The 20,445-nt window shown below is 40.6% G+C and overlaps 3 protein-coding genes across 8 annotated transcripts; 1 reads left to right on the top strand and 2 right to left on the bottom strand.

Moving 5' to 3' along the window:
* Nucleotides 1-509: 509 nt before the first annotated feature.
* Nucleotides 510-6,446, top strand: mrps10 (mitochondrial ribosomal protein S10). 2 transcript variants are annotated; one of them, XM_021600777.3, is made up of 7 exons: nucleotides 510-1,012; nucleotides 1,246-1,307; nucleotides 3,367-3,430; nucleotides 3,704-3,843; nucleotides 4,066-4,174; nucleotides 4,420-4,509; nucleotides 5,196-6,446. In XM_021600777.3, the coding sequence occupies exons 1-7, from the start codon at nucleotides 866-868 to the stop codon at nucleotides 5,274-5,276; spliced, it is 693 nt and encodes a 230-aa protein (XP_021456452.3). In that variant the 5' UTR covers nucleotides 510-865; the 3' UTR covers nucleotides 5,277-6,446. The 2 variants fall into 2 exon arrangements, with proteins under 2 accessions (XP_021456452.3, XP_021456453.2); XM_021600778.3 differs by having other exon boundaries at nucleotides 899-1,012; nucleotides 1,255-1,307.
* si:ch211-51e12.7 (uncharacterized) lies at nucleotides 5,914-18,761 on the bottom strand. 5 transcript variants are annotated; one of them, XM_090232991.1, is made up of 8 exons: nucleotides 18,570-18,758; nucleotides 15,646-15,731; nucleotides 15,388-15,546; nucleotides 15,129-15,199; nucleotides 14,600-14,722; nucleotides 11,056-11,112; nucleotides 10,884-10,964; nucleotides 9,500-9,629 (listed from the first exon to the last, which is right to left on the bottom strand). In XM_090232991.1, exons 2-7 carry the CDS (start codon nucleotides 15,729-15,731, stop codon nucleotides 10,909-10,911), a joined length of 552 nt encoding a protein of 183 aa, XP_090089117.1. In that variant the 5' UTR covers nucleotides 18,570-18,758; the 3' UTR covers nucleotides 9,500-9,629; nucleotides 10,884-10,908. The 5 variants fall into 5 exon arrangements, with proteins under 5 accessions (XP_036831877.2, XP_090089116.1, XP_090089117.1 ...); XM_036975982.2 differs by having other exon boundaries at nucleotides 5,914-10,964; nucleotides 14,906-15,199; XM_090232990.1 differs by having other exon boundaries at nucleotides 5,914-10,964.
* Nucleotides 18,762-19,654: 893 nt separating this feature from the next.
* msgn1 (mesogenin 1) lies at nucleotides 19,655-20,360 on the bottom strand. The gene has a single exon (XM_090232986.1). It carries the CDS (start codon nucleotides 20,252-20,254, stop codon nucleotides 19,775-19,777), a length of 480 nt encoding a protein of 159 aa, XP_090089112.1. The 5' UTR covers nucleotides 20,255-20,360; the 3' UTR covers nucleotides 19,655-19,774.
* Nucleotides 20,361-20,445: the final 85 nt, after the last annotated feature.

Raw genomic sequence — 20,445 nt, 5'->3', positions numbered from 1 at the left:
GCCCTATATGTTGGTTAGCTAGCTAGCCAGCCAGTTTTAAATTAATTGTTTTAATTTACTGCCAATATGTTAACATTCCATTCAAAAAGTGCAGTCAATCCACAACCATACACTGGCTGAAATCACTTGATGATAGGATTTAGACAAGTTCTAAGTGCAACAAGTACTGATATTGTATCATGTAATAGCACTTACAGCAAAATGTTTACATTTATGGACTGTTTACATATTTTAGAGGCTATTTATACAGAACATTGATATACAACTTGTATAAACTGTATTTATAATTATATGACAATATTTTAGGTTGACAATAAATCTATGATACAATTTCTGATATATCAGATGCCTTACTCCCCCCCCCCGACCAATATGGCTGCCAGTTTCAATCCATTCTGGAACTTTGAGAGTTTATGACAGAGGCCCTCTAGCAATGTTACATAATCTCTATGTAGAGGGGTCGTATCAGGTCTATTCATGGCATTTCTATCGGCAACGTTTTACAACGTTTGGCAACTGAACGTGGCCCGGGTTACTGTATCACGTGACATACATGATTTGGTCCACTACACCTCGTTTTCTGTAGATAAAAACAGCTAATATTGGAGACACGAAGATCTTCAATCTACATGTTCTGAATTGCTTAAATATATGGAACAACATTTCAGAAAAATACTTTTTATTGGCAGACCATAGCTAATTGTTATCTGTATATGTTATAGCATGTGGCATGACTTAGTAAGATACTATTGTCTTTGCAAAATAGCACAAATGTAGGTTCTAGAATAAATTAGATGGCTAAATGTACCTATAACTTATACAAAATAAAAAATAAACGATTAAACCTGTTATTACTCCGATACCGATGGAGGCAGCATTTCACCGCTTTCTTGGTCTGTCTGTCACTGAAGAAGATAACTGTCCCGCCCCCACAAAAATCATGGCGGCCCCCATGGTATTCGGTCGAAATATTCGCACCTTCGGAAGGATATTCGTGGGAGTCTCACAATCGGTACAGTATTTACTATACTTAAGATTAAGTATATTTGCGTTGTCGTTATTAGTGGGTTATCCACATGTATTTCTCTAATACACGAAGCTTATCGCACAGATTCTGCCTCTGCGTGTGAACTTAGTTAGCCAGCCAGCTCTGCTCTAGGGCGTTTACTAACAACCTGAACCATAGCTAGCTACCTTGATCATGTTTTGTTAATTCACAGTTTTAGCTAATAACAATTTGGCCAGTTTTTACAGGGATCAATAGGATTGAACGCTTGCAGATATCATGGGAGATCTACATTATGTCGGTATGTACCTAACTAGCTAGCGGACTAAACTCAACTCCATTGTACATTTTTTATTTATTTAAGTATTCACCATAATTTGTTGAAATCCATACTTTTTCAATAAACGTCAAATGCAACCACCGAATGCTCGTTTCTATTTATTGAAGTTGGCAACTCAGCGCGAATGCGAAATTTGATAGAAACACCATCAGATATTTGATTGGTGAACGAGTATTTGGAGCCCTTGGCCTAAGTAATCGGAGACGTGCACATTTGCACTGACTTGACATCTTTGAGAAACAGAAACGAGCGAACAGTCGGTTTAAATTAACGTTTATTGAAAAATGTGGGATTTCAGCAAACAAAGGCACACAACTACAGAGGACAAACATAGGTAAGAATTGCATTATTTACATTTTTTTTAAGTATTGACCTTGGTTACAGGCGACATTCACACTGAGCTAAAGGGTAGAGCTGCCGCTTTCAAGGTGCGGGACTCTAACCCGGAAGCTTATAAGAGATCCTGCTATGCCCTCCAACGAACCATCAAACAGACAGTGTCAATACAAGACATTTTCGACATGTCCCTGATTGAGTCTGCAATACCAACATGTTTCATGCAGACCACCATAGTCCCTGTGCCCAAGAACACAAAGGCAACCTGCCTAAATGACTACAGACCCGTAGCACTCACGTCCGAAGCCATGAAGTGCTTTGAAAGGTTGGTAATGGCTCACATCAACACCATTATCCCAGAAACCCTAGACCCACTCCAATTTGCATACCGCCCAAACAGATCCACAGATGATGCAATCTCTATTGCACTCCACACTGCCCTTTCCCACCTGGAAAAAAGGAACACTTATGTGAGAATGCTATTCATTGACTACAGCTCAGCATTCAACACCATAGTACCCTCAAAGCTCATCACTAAGCTAAGGATCCTAGGACTAAACACCTCCCACTGCAACTGGATCCTGGACTTCCTGACAGGCTGCCCCCGGGTGGTGAGGGTAGGTAGCAACACTGATCCTCAACATTGGAGCCTCCCAGGGGCTCCCCTCCTGTACTCCCTGTTCACCCACGACTGCATGGCCAGGCACAACTCCACCATCATTACATTTGCAGATGACAAAAGTTTAATTAAATTAAGATTAAGTTTGCAGCCTGATCACCGACAACAACGAGACAGCCTACAGGGAGGAGGTCAGAGACCTGGCCGGGTGGTGCCAGAATAACAACCTATCCCTCAACGTAACCAAGACTAAGGAGACAACAGGAAAAGGAGGACCGAGCACACCCCCATTCTCATCAACGGAGCTGTAGTGGAGCAGGTTGAGAGCTTCAAGTTCCTTGGTGTGCACATCACCAACAAACTAGAATGGTCCAAACACACCAAGACAGTCGTGAAGAGGGCACGACAAAGCCTATTCCCCCTCAGGAAACTAAAGATTTGACATGGGTCCTCAGATCCTCAAAAGGTTCTACAGCTGCAACATCAAGAGCATCCTGACTGGTTGAATCACTGTCTGGTACGGCAAATGCTCGGCCTACAGAGGGTAGTGCGTACGGCCCAGTACATCACTGGGGCTAAGCTGCCTGCCATCCAGGCTAAACTGCCTGTAATCCAGAGGAAGGCCCTAAGAATTGACTTACCGGTGCCTGTATGTAGCCTCGCTACTGTTATTTTTCACTGTGTTTTTACTGTTTTATTTCTTTACTTACCTATTGTTCACCTAAGATTTTTTTTTTGTGCCGTTGGTTAGAGCCTGTAGGTAAGCATTTCACTGTAAGGTCGACACCTGTTGTATTCGGCGCACTTAACAAATAAACTTTGATTTGATTTGGCTGGGCTAATCAATGTAGTTGGAACTGAATTCCACAAAACCTGGTCTCTACTCAACTCTGTTTGCAGAGTTCATTAGAAACTTTATTCACCATGGAGTTGCGTTTAGTCCGCTAATAGCCTACTAGCTATAGTCTTCAAGTGTAAAATCCATATAGTGAGCGTTTACTACTTGTCAATCCTATAGCTAACTAATCCAACTCCATTTTCACCTTCTCCATTCTCCTACAACAGCCCTCTCCAGTTGCCTGCAGCCTGCCTCCACACTGGAACCTTCTCTTCCTCTCTTCCCTCATCTGTGAGTCATCCTGTTTTGTTTTTGACACTCCCAGCACAGCGCCAATAGCCTTGATGCCCCCAGCACTATTGTGCCAAAAGCCTTGACGGTGTCTCCTTCAACATCTTGTCTACATCGCCTTGATGCACTGTTAGTCTATAACTAGGACCCTGAGTTTTCATTGTCAGATCACATGGCCAGGAAAAAGACAGTACCATATATAGAGCATGGATGAAAAACATTATTCTGCTGAACTTTTATCTAGTAAATTACACATTTCTCTTTTCCTTCCAGGTGATTGTCACAGAGGAGCCGGACACGCTGTACCAGAAGGTGTCTCTGCTGGTGAAGGGCCATGACAAAGCAGTCCTGGACAGCTATGAGTTCTTCGCCATCCTGGCTGCCAAAGAGCTGGGAGTCACTCTGGGCAAAGTGTGAGTTGACATAGAGGGGTGTTAAGCTGTAACTGTCACATCAGTTTATTATGTTCCCATCTCTGAGTTGTCCTTTAACTAAATGAGCACAGAGCATCTCTAACCCACTTTTACATTTAGATAGCAGTGCCAATCTGCTTTGATGATAATGCTCAATGTTTATGTTTTCTCACTGTGGGACAATACTCACTCAAAAGGCTGTCTGTTTTCTTTTTGCACTAGATTTGAGCCTCCAAAGAACATTGAGCGGCTGACACTTCTGAAATCTGTCCACATCTTCAAGAAACACAGGGTCCAGTACGAAATGAGGACGCACTACCGCTGCATAGAGGTGAGGCAAACAGTCTTCTTCCACCCTTAAGTTCCTACAAATGCCTCTTCGCTCATCTTTTTCAGAACTAGAACATACCATTGGGGATTGTTTCCACTCCTATTGATTCTGTTAGAACTCCTGAAGAGTCAATGGATTCATAGGGTTTATTTCAAGATTAGATGGATGGCTATAGGGAAGGTTCAATGGACTGATACAGGGGGTCAGTGGTATGTCTACATCCCCTTTTCATCTCTCTCCCTTAGCTCTCTCGTGTGACTGGATCCACTGCACAGGTGTACCTGGAATACATACAGAGGAATCTGCCAGAGGGTGTGGCCATGGAGGTGACCAAGGTAAGATTGAGAAGATGTTACAGGTTCTGGATAGGTTTCCTTTCTACAAATGTATTTTACATTTGTGTCCCCTTTTTTCCGACACCAAATACAAACATACACATATGAAGGCCGTGCATTGTAAATAAGAATTTGTCTTTAGCTGACTTGCCTAGTTAAATAAAAATATGAATAACTTTCAAACGCACACAAACAACATCTACATCTCTTCTGCCCAGACACATGCTCACACCCCATCCCTAGTGCCTCCATTATTGTTTGCCACATGGCCTTCGCCCATGCTATTTCAATAATGAATATTTAGATGTTTCCATTGTGTTAATGATGGTGGTTTGATTGATTTTTCCACGTTTAAAAAAAAATGTTTTTCAAGATGAGTGAGAAGAAAATAATTGTCCAGCCCATTGAGTATTTCAATACACCCCCATATGCCATGTCTTGAAATATGCAGGGTCTGAATAGGTTCCATGGTGTAGCTAAGTCAACCACAATGTCAACAATCTACAATTGTCATTTTTTAAAAAACAAGTTTTTTTGCTTTGTTATGCTGTCTTATGTTATCAGGAATAAGATCAGTCATATGCCTTAATCTGTTTTGGACATAATAAAGTAATTAGCATTCTTATACACACACTCAAATTTGAACGTACAGACTCCACTTCTGGTTGTAATATCTGTATCTTTAGACCTCCATGGAGAAGGTTCCAGAGCATCTCCTGGAACCTATGTGGAACGACCCGCCAACTGAAGAGAAGCCCAGCCAATAAGAGCAGAGTCACATACATAAGCAGCTTATCTCAGCACCCAATCAAGAAGACAGAACCTCCAGCCCTGAGACCGGTCCAGAGAATATGCTTGTTGACGAGGGTCAGCCAGAGCAAGGCGCTGTATAGATGATCAACTACTAAACAAATAGATATTGTAACTGTGTGGCCCCTAGCTCAGGCCAACCCTCATGAACAAGCAGTGACTGTGATCTGTGCATCAGGGCATCCTCCACAAAAGCAAGAACTGAAACGGACTATTTCAGTCCAGAGAGATGGTCAGTAGTCATCTGCTCTCTGAGTTAAGCTTATGCTGCTCATTTTAGTTGGCTTTCTTTTTCTTGTAATGTACAACTTTCTGTACTCCAAAAGACAAGATGTATGTTTTGTTATTAAACTATTAATTATCATGTCTATCTTTGTTTGACGATGTGTTCTTTGGAATACTGGTACCGTGTGCAAGTCAGTCAGATTCATAACGGTTGTTTTCACAACATCAATTAAGACATTGAGTTATTTGCCAGATAAAGAAGGATTGTGTTGGATGTAACGTATGCACCATAGCAGACTGGCTTTCTTGATGAGTATTGATTTGGTTTGCTTTGTGTTGTTCTGTAATCAGTATAGAAGGCCAACACAGAAAATTAATTGAGATGTTTATTGAAGGACAGCAATACACAAGGCAAAACTGGAAATGATTGCATTGAATTAGAATATATATTTTTAACATACTCACCACAATGGCTACTGCCTGAATTTCGGATCCTTTCCTTAGTCTGACCAAATGAAAGGCCTGTGCTTCATGTTATATAAGCAGTTGTCCTAGTAAAATTCCCTTCATTTAATCAACATGGTCACTTCCTCTGGCTGCTCTACATAAAAACCTCTGATCTGGCCCCTCCCCCTGGATCCAGATGAGTCATACGTAAGAAGACAACGCTCAGACATTAATCATATTAAGCCTCTGAGTCATCTCAACCTTGGGTGGAGATGAGTGAGGAAGCTTGGATTGCTTTAAAGTCTTTGCTGCAGTTGACTCAGGCAATGTTAAGGTAATTTCTGCTGTCCTTATGTCAAGAATGTATATGTTATATTTCAGTGCCATATTGATAATTTGTACTGACATAGGCTATGGCCTGGTGGTAATCTATTAAAGGCCCAGTGCAGTCGAAATTCAGTTTCTTGTGTTTTGTATCATATTGTACAACAGTTGATGAAACTAACACTGTAAAAATGTGATCTGTGTTATTTCCTGATAGTTGCTGGTCGAAAATACAATCTACACAGGACCTTCTAATCATGTTACTGCCTTACTCTAAAATTGATTAAATTATTTTTTCCCCCTCATCCATTTACACACTACCCCATAATGACAAAGCAAAAACAGGTTTATAGAAATTAGCAAATGTATAATTTAAAAAATATATATATTTATGGAAGTATTCAGACCCTCACTTCAGTACTTTGTTGAAGCACCTTCCACAGCGATTACAGCCAAGAGTCTTCTTGGGTAAACAAAAAATTAGGGCTACAACAAGGGTTCTTCTAAGATCCTAAAAGTTCCTTGAAGAATCTTAGTGTTATTGGCTCTGAACAATGCCCCCAAAATGTTCTTCAAGAACCCAAAAGGAGGTGGGGTTCATTGAGGAACCAACTTAGGTTCCTGCAAGAACACCCACCAACGAACTGCCCAACTGAAACATTTGGATTTGAATTTGAGATGACAGCAGGTGCAGGCACTTAACTGAACAATTTTAAGATCTCCTCAATGTAAGGTAAGGCTTCTCCCTTGAATGATCTAAATTGATATTATTTTATGATCATACCATCTATCTTTTCATATTTGGACAAATGGCAGTGTTTGACACTGTCCATTTTCTAAAACAGAAAATGGACACAATTCAATGGATATCAATCAACAACGAGGTAAGAATATATTAAAGGCTATAGCTGCATTGGGTGCAGATGACTGAACTGCTCACTTTTGTATGTGTCTGAGTCTGCAGGTATACAGACCAGGAGGCACACAAAGGTATTGGTATGTTTTGCAGATCACATGTATCATCTACAGTTAATTTTGTTTTCTCTAAAACCAGATAGGACTTGGTCACAGCAGCCTCCCTTATCTCTTCAATGGAAATCCCAGAGGCCTCTACATTATTTACAAGGTATTTGTATAAAAAACATTATCAAAAGTGAAAAGTTATTTTTACATTCACATTTACCACAAAAACCAAGGTATGAATACTGCCATGTGCACATTTAAAAAAAATCTGTATAATTGCTATTTTTTGGATTCACACACTTCACCCTCCCTACAACTCTGATGAATATAACAGGAAACCTGTTCGATCACCATGCACTGCAAAATCTGGATGGATACGGAGAACATCAACATCAACACGCCAGAGGACATACCCATTGGACTTGGGGCTCGGCTGGGCGTTTACCTCATCTTTGGATTTTTAAATTCTGCTTTGCCTCTAAAATATCAATAAACACCGACATCTGAAATATTGTGTTATTATTATGTGTATTATTATTAATAATAGGGGAAGAGGGAGTTCAAAAATGTACCCAAAAGGTTATTTTGAGGAACCATTTAAAAAGGGTTCTTTGAAGAACTTAGAGGTTCCCTCCACAGTTTCAATTTGAAGAACCCTTAAAGGATACTCCAGGAACATTTTATTTTTTTAAGAGTATATGACGTTACAAACTTTGCACACTTGTATTTGGAGAGTTTCTCCCAATCTCTGCAGATCCTCTCAAGCTTGGATGTGGAGCGTTGCTGAACAACTATTTTCAAGTCTCTACAGAGATGTTCAATCGCGTTCAAGTCTGGACTCTGGCTGGGCCCCTCAAGGACATTCAGAGACTTGTCCTGAAGCCGCTCCTACATTGTCTTGGCTGTGCTTAGGGTTGTTGTCCTGTTGGAAGGTGACCCTTCGCCCCAGTCTGAGGTCCTGAGCGCTCTGGAGCAGATTTTCATCAAGGATCTCTCTGTACTTTGCTCCGGTCATCTTTCCTTCGATCCTGACTAGTCTCCCAGACCCTGCCGCTGAACAACATCCCCACAGCATGATGCTGCAACCACCATGCTTCACTGTAGGGATGGTGCCAGGTTTCCTCCAGACGCAAAGCTTGGCATTCAGGCCTTTCCAAATCATGTCCAATCAATTGAATTTACCAATAGGTGGACTCTATTCAAGTTGTAGCAATATCTCAAGGATGATCAATGGAAACAGGATACACCTGAGCTCAATTTTGAGTCTCATAGCAAAGGGTCTGAATACTTGTGTAAATCAGGTATTTCTGTTTTTATTTGTAATAAACCTACAAACATTTCTATACACCTGTTTTCACTTTGGAATTATGGGGAATTGTGTGTAGATTGAGGAGGGTAAAAAAATATTTGATCCATTTTATAATACAGCAGTAACGTAATAAAATGTGGAACAAGTCAAGGGGTCTGAATACTTTCCTAAGGCTCTGTACTGATCAAAAGTATAAACGCAACATTCAATTATTTCAAATATTTTACTTAGTTACAGTTCATATGAGGAAATCAATTAATTGTAAAAAAAAATAATTAGGCCCTAATCTATGGATTTCACGACTGGGAATACAGATCTGTTGGTCAGAAAACTAGTCAGACCATTTGCCTCATGCAGTGCGACACATTTCCTTTACATAGAGTTGATAAAGGCGGTTGATTGTGGCCTGTGGAATGTTTTCCCACTTCAATGGCTGTGCGAAGTTGCTGGATATTGCCGGAATCTGGAACACGCTGTCGTACACGTAGATCCAGAGCATCCCAAACATGCTCAAACATGTCTTTTGAATATGCAGGCCAGGAATTGTGTGCAGATCCTTGCGACATGGAGCTGTGCATTACCATGCTGAAACATGAGGTGATGGCAGCAGATGAATGGCATGACAATAGGCCTCTGGATCTCGTCACAGTACCTCTGTGCATTCAAATTGCCATCGATAAAATGCAATTGTGTTCGTTGTCCGTAGCTTATGCAGGTCCATACAATAACCCCACTGCCACCATGGGGCACTCAGTTCACAACGTTGACATCAGCAAACCGGTCACCCACATGACTTCATACACATCATCTGCAGTTGTGATGCCGGTTGGATGTAATGCCAAATTCGCTACAATGATGTTGGAGGCGGCTTATGATAGAGAAATGAACATTCAATTCTCTAGCAACAGCTCTGGTGGACATTCCTGCAGTCAACATGCTAATTGCATGCTCCCTCAAAACTTGAGACATCTGTGGCATTGTGTTGTGTGACAAAACTGCATATTTTAGCGTGCCATTTTATTGTCCCCAGCACAAGGTGCACCTGTGTAATGATGAGGTGGATGGATTATCCTCGCTTAGGATAAATGCTCACTAACAGAGATGTAAACACATTTGTACATAACATTTGAGAAAAATAAGATTTTTTTTGTGTATTGCACATTTCTGGGATCTTTTATTTCAGCTCATGAAACATGGGACCAACACTTTACATGTTGCGTTTATATTTTGTTAAATGCAGTATAAAATAGTATAATCTAAACCGCTGTGAATATACTTTCCAAAACCCAAAATATTGTTTCAACTGTTTTAAGCTCATGTACAAAACCAAAAGTAAAAGACACAAAAACAACATTTAAGAACGGGAAGGATAGAAATAGCTCACATAGAACAACAGCTCTACTGCTTCTTGGACTTGCTTTCAAGTAGACTGATAGATTTATAACTCACATTTCTATGTGAATTTGTAATCGCCCAAAAAGTTACATATTGCCACTTGACCAATAACAAAGTGAGTTCCAAAGCTCTTCCAATAACAGCTAGTTTTAAGTTTCCCATCCCCACTCAGTCCACTCCCAGACAGTCCTAGCAAAATTCTTGCTTGAGAAATAGTTTTTGCTAAAAAGCTATTTTTGTCAATTTGAATGGAAATCTATTACAGTAAGGTACTTAATTGTTACCCAGAAATAATTTAACATTGACATAAAAACGTCTGCTTTGGGCCTTTAAATAATCTATAGAGGATTGGGTCATTACGATTATGCTGAGCCGCAGGGCACCGGGTAATGGCCTGTCACGTCATCGAGCGAAAGCGTGGAGGGAGGAGCGCCATTCTCAAATCGAACAATAATCTGTGCCGCTCTGTCATTTTGTCAACAAGGCAGCATGGTGCATCGTCCAGAAACATACATATTTTCCATAAAATAAATGTTTGATTTTTCTAACTATTTTTCATTGGGATGGCAGATAAATCCTTTTTATCCAAAGCGATCACTTTTGCATGGGAAATCCCAGAATCCTACTAATTACTACACGTGATTAATTACGTCACGAAGTTTCGAGCCGATTGCGACGTGGGTTTTGAACAGGGCACCTGGCTCACGCCCGGGAGGCAGCCGGTTAGTAATCCCATGAAATCTTCTTTCAGCCGATGCTAAACATGCCTACACGGCCGCGATTAATCGACTCCCCCATTGACTGAACGTAACAATCAACACTTAACAAAACCCACTTAAACCCTGTAATTTACATATGGTAATCATTATTACCATAATTATCAAATTGACTAAAAACATACCTTAGTTTATGGCTCTTTGTGTGCTTCAGTGTCCTTTATGTACATTCATGTTTGGATGTAAGATATACCATAGCGTTGTACCTAAAAAAGGCAATTCATTACTGTATTACAAAATAAATCTAAAGACAACAGAAACAATAGGCAATGTTCTCCCTTTTCCTTTCTGCCTCACCTGCTTCAAAAGAATGTAGATTGACCACGGTTTCCAGACTTTCTCTCCATTTCCATCCTGTAAAAGAGAATCTCCAAGATTCAAAGGGAGGGAGGGGAGGGATTTGGACACCAGGAGTCCAAATTTAGAGGGGGGGGATTCTTGGGGACTGCTGAATCCCCAATCTGGAGACAACAACAGTCAGTCTGTCATCATCACTGTTAAAAGCAGAGGGGATTCCAAAGGAAGACTGGGAGAGAGGGCAGCAGAGAAGCACTGGTTCATAGGAAGGGGATAGAGATGTACAGAGGGGGAAAGGTGCAACACCTCCCTACTGTTTTTTTCTGAAGCAGTGTGTCACAGGAGGTTGGTGGCACCTTAATTGGGGAGGACAGGCTCGTGGTAATGGCTGGAGCAGAATTAGTGGAATGTTATTAAATACATCAAACACATGGTTTCCATGGTTTCCATGTGCATGGTGCCATTCCATCCGCTCCATTCCAGACATTATTATGAGCCATCCTCCCCTCATCAGCCTCCACTGTTGTGTGTGTACTGGATTAGATGCTGCGCGGTCCTGCTCTGTGTCTACATGACTCATTGAGTATGCACTTTTTCTGCTTTTCAGAAGTAATGCCATATGCTTGTTTTGTCAGCAGTATGTACTGTTCATTAATAATAAATGTCTATCCATATGATTACATATATTCATTATCTTTCTCTCTAACTGTCTGCATTACCTCTGCATTGTATCTAGGCATTGTATCATGTAAAAACTACAAAGTCAGCATAAATCCATAACAACTGGATTATTCACTTTATTTGTAATATCTGTGTGTTTATCATCTTTAATGACTCGAAGGGTGGCACCAGTAAAACAGTGTTTATTAGATAACAATATGCTGATAATAAACTGTGCTTGATCTCATTTGAGTTTCAAGTGTACTGTATGTATGAGGTCGGTGTTGCACCTTTACATGCAACTGCAACAGACTGGGGTAGATTAACTAATGACAATCAAGAGAGAACAAATATCTTATGTAAAATGTTTATCAAAGATATAGAACAGTGGGTTGTGCTTGTGTCACTCAATCCCTTGTCCTCCTCTGGGATCTATGGTAGTAGAGACTAAAGCATGTTCTACATTGTGAATTTGGCCGATTACAACTCCTATGGGGGATAATGTCCTCCTTTTAAACAGACTACCATTGGACTTCTGTCTGGAAGTTGTTATTGATACGGAGGAAACATTTCAGTACGGTATATTTCTAGAGTGGAATGTCCGTTGGTCAAATCTCACCTGGTCAGGTTTGTTGGCTCATTCAGAGTGTTCCATGTGTAAAAGGCATTTCTACCGTATATAGTGCTCTTCAGAATAACATTACTGCATAGTTGCACTGCTTTCTCAAGTCAATTATGGTGTGCATTATTGTAGCTTTCAGCCCTCAGCATGACTATAACATATTTTTATTTCTGTGTGATCATTTCCAAACTCTCCTGACTCATTTTTACAGTTAAGACTTTCCCATACGAGTTCTTGGTCCTCCAACTTCATCTTAGCAAATATGACAATGTGACCTTACATTCATGTCAAGGTATGCATCAGTGTTGCATTATATATGTGTATGTGTGCAGCAAAAATATAAATTGCATTAAAACTGATTCAAGAAAATTCATTCATAATGTGCTGTTTGTGTTTCAGTGATAACGCAGCAATTGTCTGAGTGGTACCATTACCATAACAACAGCAGTGTAGCCACTGTGTAACTTTGTGTAACTTTATAGTATAATAACATTGTTGTCCATTCTCTTTATTAAATTAGTCATGTTGTGTCAAGTTGACTCTCAGACTTGGACTTTAAAAAAACAATAAAAAGAGCAGTTCAGTTAAGTTTTACTTTTATTTTTGTCCTTCACGACTACGTCATAGTTGTTACTGTTTTCCAAAAGTACATCCACAAATCCACAAAGTTATGTCAGTTACAGTAAGTATAACGTATGATAACACTTCAAAACTTAACACACTGAATAGTAAGTATCTTAGACTAAACTGAAGCAATTCATTGTTTCATAATTTGCTTTCAAATATACTGTAAATGCTGCTAGTATATATACTATATATTTATTATATTATTTCAATATAATATTAATTTAAGTTCTTTAGTCATTCCACAATATAGATTGCTGAACACAAACATGAATTGTTCCAAATAGCAATATGCATTAAATTAAAATAGCTGCACATGAATCATATAAAAATGTCACGTAAAATAATCATGAATACTTGACATGAAAAATATTGTCTTTTCACTTAAGAATGGGTACGTGAGTCTAAACAGCTTTTGCTGTAGTTGTGTACTGCTTGGTGAAGTTGTAATACAAAAGTATATCCATGTAACAAAAGGGAAAGTTAGGGAGGTCCAAGGTGTAAGAAACTAGTGCTAGTAACTGGTGCTTGAGGGCTGTTGCACATTGCTTTCTTTTTTCTTTCTTTCTTTCTTTCTCTCCTTCTTTTCTTTCTCACTCACACACAATGTGTAATTTCTCTTTTTATTAGGGTCAGATATTCCTTAAGGTTCACAGAGTGACCACCACAAGACCACATGACATCTAAGGGATTTGAATATCAACATTTATCATCCCTTTGGGACTCTTTTTTTTTTAAATCATATTTTTATTCTCTCAATACTATACAACTTTGTCCTAATACCAAGAGCACATTTTTTTCTAATAACAAAAGTTACAATGAAAGTGAGAATGCCTTTTTGTACTGTTAAGGTCTGAGGCATTTAAGTGTCCACTTGTTGATTCATATCTTCTCCTCTGGTATACGATATCAATATCCAGATATTTGGCTACAGGGTGTTTCATAAGGATGTTTAAAAAGGGGTCTTCTTTTTATGACACATATTAAGGTGCTCTTAGCTCAGTTTAGCCACCCCAGCCCAGTAGGCTTGCTGCTATAGGCTGTAAAGCTCTCTATTACTGTATTATTTTTGGGCAGGCTGCGTTAAAACCGTCGGCCACCAGGGGGCCCTGGCCACCTCTGGCCTCTGCCAGGTGGGGGATGATGAGGAGGAGAAGCTGGTCCATTGTGGTAGCTGTGTAAAAGGATAAAATCACACATTGGATTCTCGTGCTCTGCCACCAGGGTGTACACTCTGATAGCAGTGTGTACCCCCTCTCATCTCTTCCACTGCACTGGAGGGTCTCCCCCTTTCAGCTACTCACTGTGTTGATCACAAATCTCTTTCATGCACTATTTAATACTGTGGGTCCAAAACTTTGAGCAGTGTTTAAGATTTACGAGGATTTATTCATGTTTCCTTAACCTTTTTTTCCCATTGTTATTCACCATTTGATGCTATTTGATTAACCGTACCATTGCTAAGCGCGAAGAAGATTAAATGTGATTCACATCAATTGAGAAAAAGAGTTTGGAAAATTAGAGGGCATAGGGAAGAAAAAGGAGACAAGCTGTATGTGTTATAACAGAGCTGTAGAGAAGGGGGGAGGGAGGAATGGAGTGAGTGGTTGATGTACATGTACATAATAAACATCTTACCCTCTGGGGCCCCTGGGGTGGAAGTGGCGTGGGGGTCCGGGGGACATGCCTCTTCCTCTGGGGTGTGGGGGGTGCCCTCTAAAACCAGGGTGGCCCAGGGGGGGAGGCGGAGGGGGGCCGTGTCTATGGTGGGAAGGGTTCAGTGATTTCAAGAGCAAGTTAAAAACACCAACTAACACCAAGGACATTATATGATTTGATTTATGATTGTTTATCAATAATGAACTGATGAACACTCTTGATAACATTGTGGATGGCAACTTATCTACTGAATGACTCGTATGTGGCTATACTGGTAGGCTTTACCTGTGCATTGGTGGGTAGGGGCCTCTCAGGTGCATGGGTGGGGGTGGAGGAGGACCCATGCCCATAGGTCCGCCTCTCCCTATAGGTCCGCCTCTCCCTATAGGACCTCCCCTTCCCATAGGACCACCCCTCCCCATCGGACCGCCCCTCCCCATCGGACCGCCCCTCCCCATCGGACCGCCCCTCCCCATCAGACCGCCCCTCCCCATAGGCCCGGCCCTACCCATCAGAGCGACCCTCCCTCCTCTCCTGCCCCTCATGTCTGGGTACGGCCGCATCCTCCCCATCCCTCTCCTGCAGGCATATAGAGGCATCATGGGAGAATGAGTCATTTGGTGTGAGTCAGACGCATTGGGGAAAAACAATAGAAATGTGAAAATGTATTCCAGAAATAGCATGTGAATACCTGTCATTCATTCAGCTCCCTGGCTTTGACACAACACTGATACCATCCCATGCATAAAGAAGCATCAGTTCCTTACCTCATGGGTCCAAACCCATTCATGTCCCCACCCCGTCCTCTATCCCCCCTGCCTCGTTCGGGTGGGCCAAATCCTTTCATCATAAGGCCCCGTCCACCATGCATGCCTCCTCGACCAATCCGGAACCCCTGGCCACGCCCTTTGAACCCACCACGACCCCTGTCGAGATGAAGAAAGGGACATACTGTAGTGTTACATTCTACATGGTAATGATGACTGATCAATAGCAGCCTGAGAAGATCTAGTCACATGACCAACCTGGATTTGTTTTCTGATATGGGCTCCTCAGATGCATTTTGGGAAGTTTCTGTGTTGTCCGTCACCTGCTCTGTATCTGCATCCATCTGATAACACAAGGAAAGAAAGACATCATATGTAGTGGATTACAAAGCAATGGTTACCACAGTCTTCTTTGAAGGAAATTTGGTTACACTGTCTTAAACGCTGCTTCAAAGATCTTTAAGACTGTCATAACAGTGACATGACAGTTGTTATAACAGTTAGAACAGCTGATGTTAACTTACGAGCATAGTCACGACATGGATAGCTGTACAGTATATCTAGGTTTGCGTAAAGTTCAACATTTCAACCTGAGCTGGAAGCTTAGCCTTGAGCTGAGCCTATGACCTCTCCTCACATGGGATGTAATACACAGATGCCCCATACATTCTGGGTATGTTATACATTATACAACCTATCGTAATTTTGATATTGTGTGTAAATCGATCGCACAACAACACTTTTAGGACGTCATCGCCTTTAAGCTGTCATGTAATCTACCATCTGTTCAGAGTGACAGCCTTTTAACATGTTCAAATTAGGTCACATGTCGATAGGCCACACAAGCTTCTACACAATAGAGACCCTACAGGAGCCTCACACATTATTAAACTATTGTAACTGAAGCGGTGATTTCAACACTGTTGTTGGGAGGAATAGAATTTCTAAAGGATGGAAATAGAAAATACATGCTTGCTAAATACATACCTCTTCATCATCTTAAAAAATTATTACTACAAAGGAAATGTTACTGTATGTTACTAAACTGTATTTTTGTTGGGTTTTTAATTTGACAGAACATGTGTTGGAATATGAAATATTTGAAGCAACACACAGACCACAAGAACGTCCTGTTTAATTATGTAAATGAACCTTTGAGTCAGCCAAATAACAATATAAGAGGCAAAAAACAATGCGTGAAACATTATTGTATATTTCTGTCTGCTAAGTCACATTTGAGAGTTATAACTAACAGATTTCAGTGAATGAAGAAATCACGATGACACTGGAGGAAGAAAAAAGGACAAACTGATTTTTTTCAGTACTAAAACTAAATAAATAAGTGAAAAGATCAATTAAGTGTTGCCTACAGCTACAAGGTAATCAAGCATGATGTGGACAAATGTCAGCGTCTCTCTTAGATCTGAAGATGGGGAGAGGCGGACTGATTAGCAACAGTACACAGTACAGCACAAGAGCATTCTGGGTAACTTATGACATGATGAGTTACCAGGATCCATGTTCAGTATAGCAGAGAAACCCCCAATAATAAGACTTTGATTAAAGGTTATTAGATATCTAGATATCCATACTAAGGCTTGTGTTTATGGACTTTGGGGGAGTAAAGAGCTTGAAAGTTCCCTACTTCAGTCGTGATCCCTTTCAGTCAATGGTTGAAACCTAAACCTGGACATTCGTAGAGAGAGTGCCAGTTTATGGCTGGGCAGAGTTGTGCATTGACTGACTGAGCCTGCACAAACGAACACAGAGAGAGTGAATCCTAAGCCAATGAGAGCTTTAGGAGTTAGGCACGGTGGCTGCATGGAGTGAAGCTGGGGCCAAAGCTGGCGGTCGTGAGAGATTATTTATAGTGCCAAGGCCTGGGCCTATTGTAAAATGTAGCACTTGCACCCTTGCAAGGCTGGAGTGGGGGAAAGGCATGAGTGGGGGATGGGGTAGGCTATGGGGCAGAAGACAGGGGGTATACATTTTGGGGCGGCAGGGTAGCTAGCCTAGTGGTTAGAGCGTTGGACAAGTAACCGGAAGGTTGCAAGTTCAAATCCCCGAGCTGACAAGGTACAAATCTGTCGTTCTGCCCCTGAACAGGCAGTTAACCCACTAGGCCGTCATTGAAAATAAGAATTTGTTCTTAACTGACTTGCCTAGTTAAATAAAAATGCACACACCACAACACAGCTGATGGACAATCCACATGCCTGGAGCGCCAGAACAGCCTGCACCAACATACAGTTGCATTGTGGGGCGACATTTTAGAATATACCTCAAGGAGGCAAGATGTGGGGTCTTTCTGTCCAGAGGCTTGTGATATACTGTGGCAATTGTGGGAGATATAAAGCTGATAATCATGGAGTTTCTGATTTATTTGTGTGGAAATTCATCCCAATATCTTATAAATTCTTCATTAATCTGTTAATCTATATCCTGCAAACACAAATGATATCCAGCATCAAAATTACAGTTGAGTTATCATCAGTTATTCAGCATTTAACTTCAGGTTATGGACACCTAGGGAAACAGCATTTGTCAATTCAATACTAGCAGTTCAATGATTATAATTCATTACCCCTCAAAATAACTGCCACAGGTCAATAAACATGGTTTTATTTCCAACAATAGCTTACATAACTGGTTGTCATTGTTTACATGCAATAGGAGGCTATGTCCTGACAAACGTCATGGAAATAAACTAAACATAGCTGCAGCTGATTACAAATGCCATTACCTACACCCACAACCATCGAGACTGTGACCATGAGAATCTAATATTAATCGAAGGTTAATGTTTTATTTTTGCCTACTGGAAAATGTGTATAGCCTTTATTTATTTATTTTAAATAGTGCACAATGTTTCTTCTGCACGATTTCACAAACTCAAAAAGCACAGTACCATCATCTGTGGAAAGCTCACATCACTTGGTGCTTTGGTGAGGATATAAACAGGGAAATATCCTCCATTTATCAACATAAGCTGATTAAAAAGTCGGCTACCTTTCTCATGTCTATAATCGTTCCTTCGATAAGGGTGTCTGAATCACAGTTATAACGAAACAGATAGGTGCAATGGTTGTTCAAATCTGGATGGAAATATTAGATAAATACTGAGGTCTGGAATTAATAAATAGAATGATGTTGCTGTAAAATATGCAGAAGCAATGGCTTACCTTAGAAGACTATTGAGGTCCAGAAATACAACTAAATATAGATACTTACTCTAAATAAAAAGAAAATATAAAAAGATTTGCAAATAAAACATTTAAAAAAATATTATCTATACCCTATCCCTGTATTTCGATTTGAAATGGCGGCATCAGCGGAAGCGATTACATCTAAGGCTCAGATTTTTTGGCAAGAATACGTTGTAGCGAGAGTCACGCCCACAGGAAATAGAGTCGCTTTCTGATTGGCTAAACCCGCTGTCCTTGTAATACCCGTTTTGGAATTTGCATCTAGTTATTGGTAGAGGAAACATTTATATTTCCAACCAATGTTTGGTGAAATGTACAGAAAGCTAAGACTAAAGATTAGATATACACTGAGTATAACAAACATTAGGAACACCTTCCTAACATTGAATTGCACCCCCCCCCCCCCTTTTTGTCCTCAGAGCAGCTACACGGGAAACTATTGAGCATGAAAAACTTGAGCAGCGTTGCAGTTCTTGACACAAAACACTTGACACTTACATTTTGTGTCATGCCCATTCACCCTCTGAATGGCACACATACACAATCCATGTTTCAATTGTCTCAAGGCTTGAAAAGCCTTATTTAACCTGTACCCCCCCATTCATCTCCACTGACTGAAGTGGATTTATCAAGTGACATCAATAAGGGATCACAACTTTCAGCTGGATTCACCTGTTCCGTTTACGTCATGGAAAGAGCAGGTGTTCTTAATGTTTTGTATCGTCAGTGTATGTCATGCAGACCTATGCTTTGCCTGTGTCATTTGACGAAAACATTGCAAATATATAGGACAATATTGGCATAATACTAACCTCAAATATATGTTTGAAACCTCTCCATAGTATTTGAAGATGATGGACATCACAGAGTTAAAAGAAAATAACATTAATCTGGCCCCAAACGTACATGTTGTATATAAGGTTTGTTTAATTCATGTCAATAATGTAAAACAAGAATAGCCTATTCACATACAAGAAAATTACATGGTCAAGTCCCCACATAATAACAATTATTTACATCAGATGAGGGGCAGAACAATTCTAAATACAATATGAGAAATTAAGTTATCATCCACAATGCACCAATATCAAAATGAACAAACCAAAAATAGTTTTCCAAACACAAAAGGTTTGACAATGGTCCACACCTAATACCAAATAGTTTGGCCCCGTTACGCATCATTACGCGTGGTTGAGGATGTCCGAAAGTTCATTTATATACTCAATGGTGTATTTGAGAGTTTGAATTTTGGTCAGAGGTTGTCCCCTTTTACTGTAATCTGGAGGCAAGTAGTCGCGGAGCTGGTGCAAAGCTTCTGCTAGGCTCCTCATTCGCATCTTCTCCCTCTCGCTCGCCTTCATGCGCCTCTTGGTCGACATCTTCGGTTTGATTTGTTTCAACATTGCGCACGGGATTGGGCTGTGTCCTGTTAAACCATAGGATACATTTCCGAATCTCTGATGCCCAGTTGAGCTTGAAGACATCTCGGGCGAAGAGCACATTGAATCGAATGATGATTCTGGTGATGTGGATTCAAGAGAATCATGCCCGTTCCCAAAAGCCCTTTCCTGCGTCTTCCAATCCCATTCAGAAAGCATTTTTGAGGTAACAACTTCAATGTCACAATCCATGTTAGCAATATCCTCAGACACGCTCTCCATACTGTGACCTCGATGATAGGCTATTCGGGCAGCTCCGTGGAGAGCAAATTCTGAAAAGCGGTTTGGGAAACCGTTTTATATGGACTCAGCTCTCTGTGGTTTATGAGTTCACAGCTGAAGCGAAAGTTCAAAGAAAACTCAAGTGCTAAAATGTGACTTACCCGAAGGACGTCGTTCGTTGTCACCGAGGT

The sequence above is a fragment of the Oncorhynchus mykiss genome, chromosome 4 (genome assembly GCF_057628025.1).
Source record: "Oncorhynchus mykiss isolate SJ-2025 chromosome 4, ASM5762802v1, whole genome shotgun sequence".
Lineage (NCBI taxonomy): Eukaryota > Metazoa > Chordata > Actinopteri > Salmoniformes > Salmonidae > Oncorhynchus > Oncorhynchus mykiss.
The sequence above is the reverse complement of the archived record's forward strand: the minus strand, read 5'-3'. Positions and strand labels throughout refer to the sequence as shown.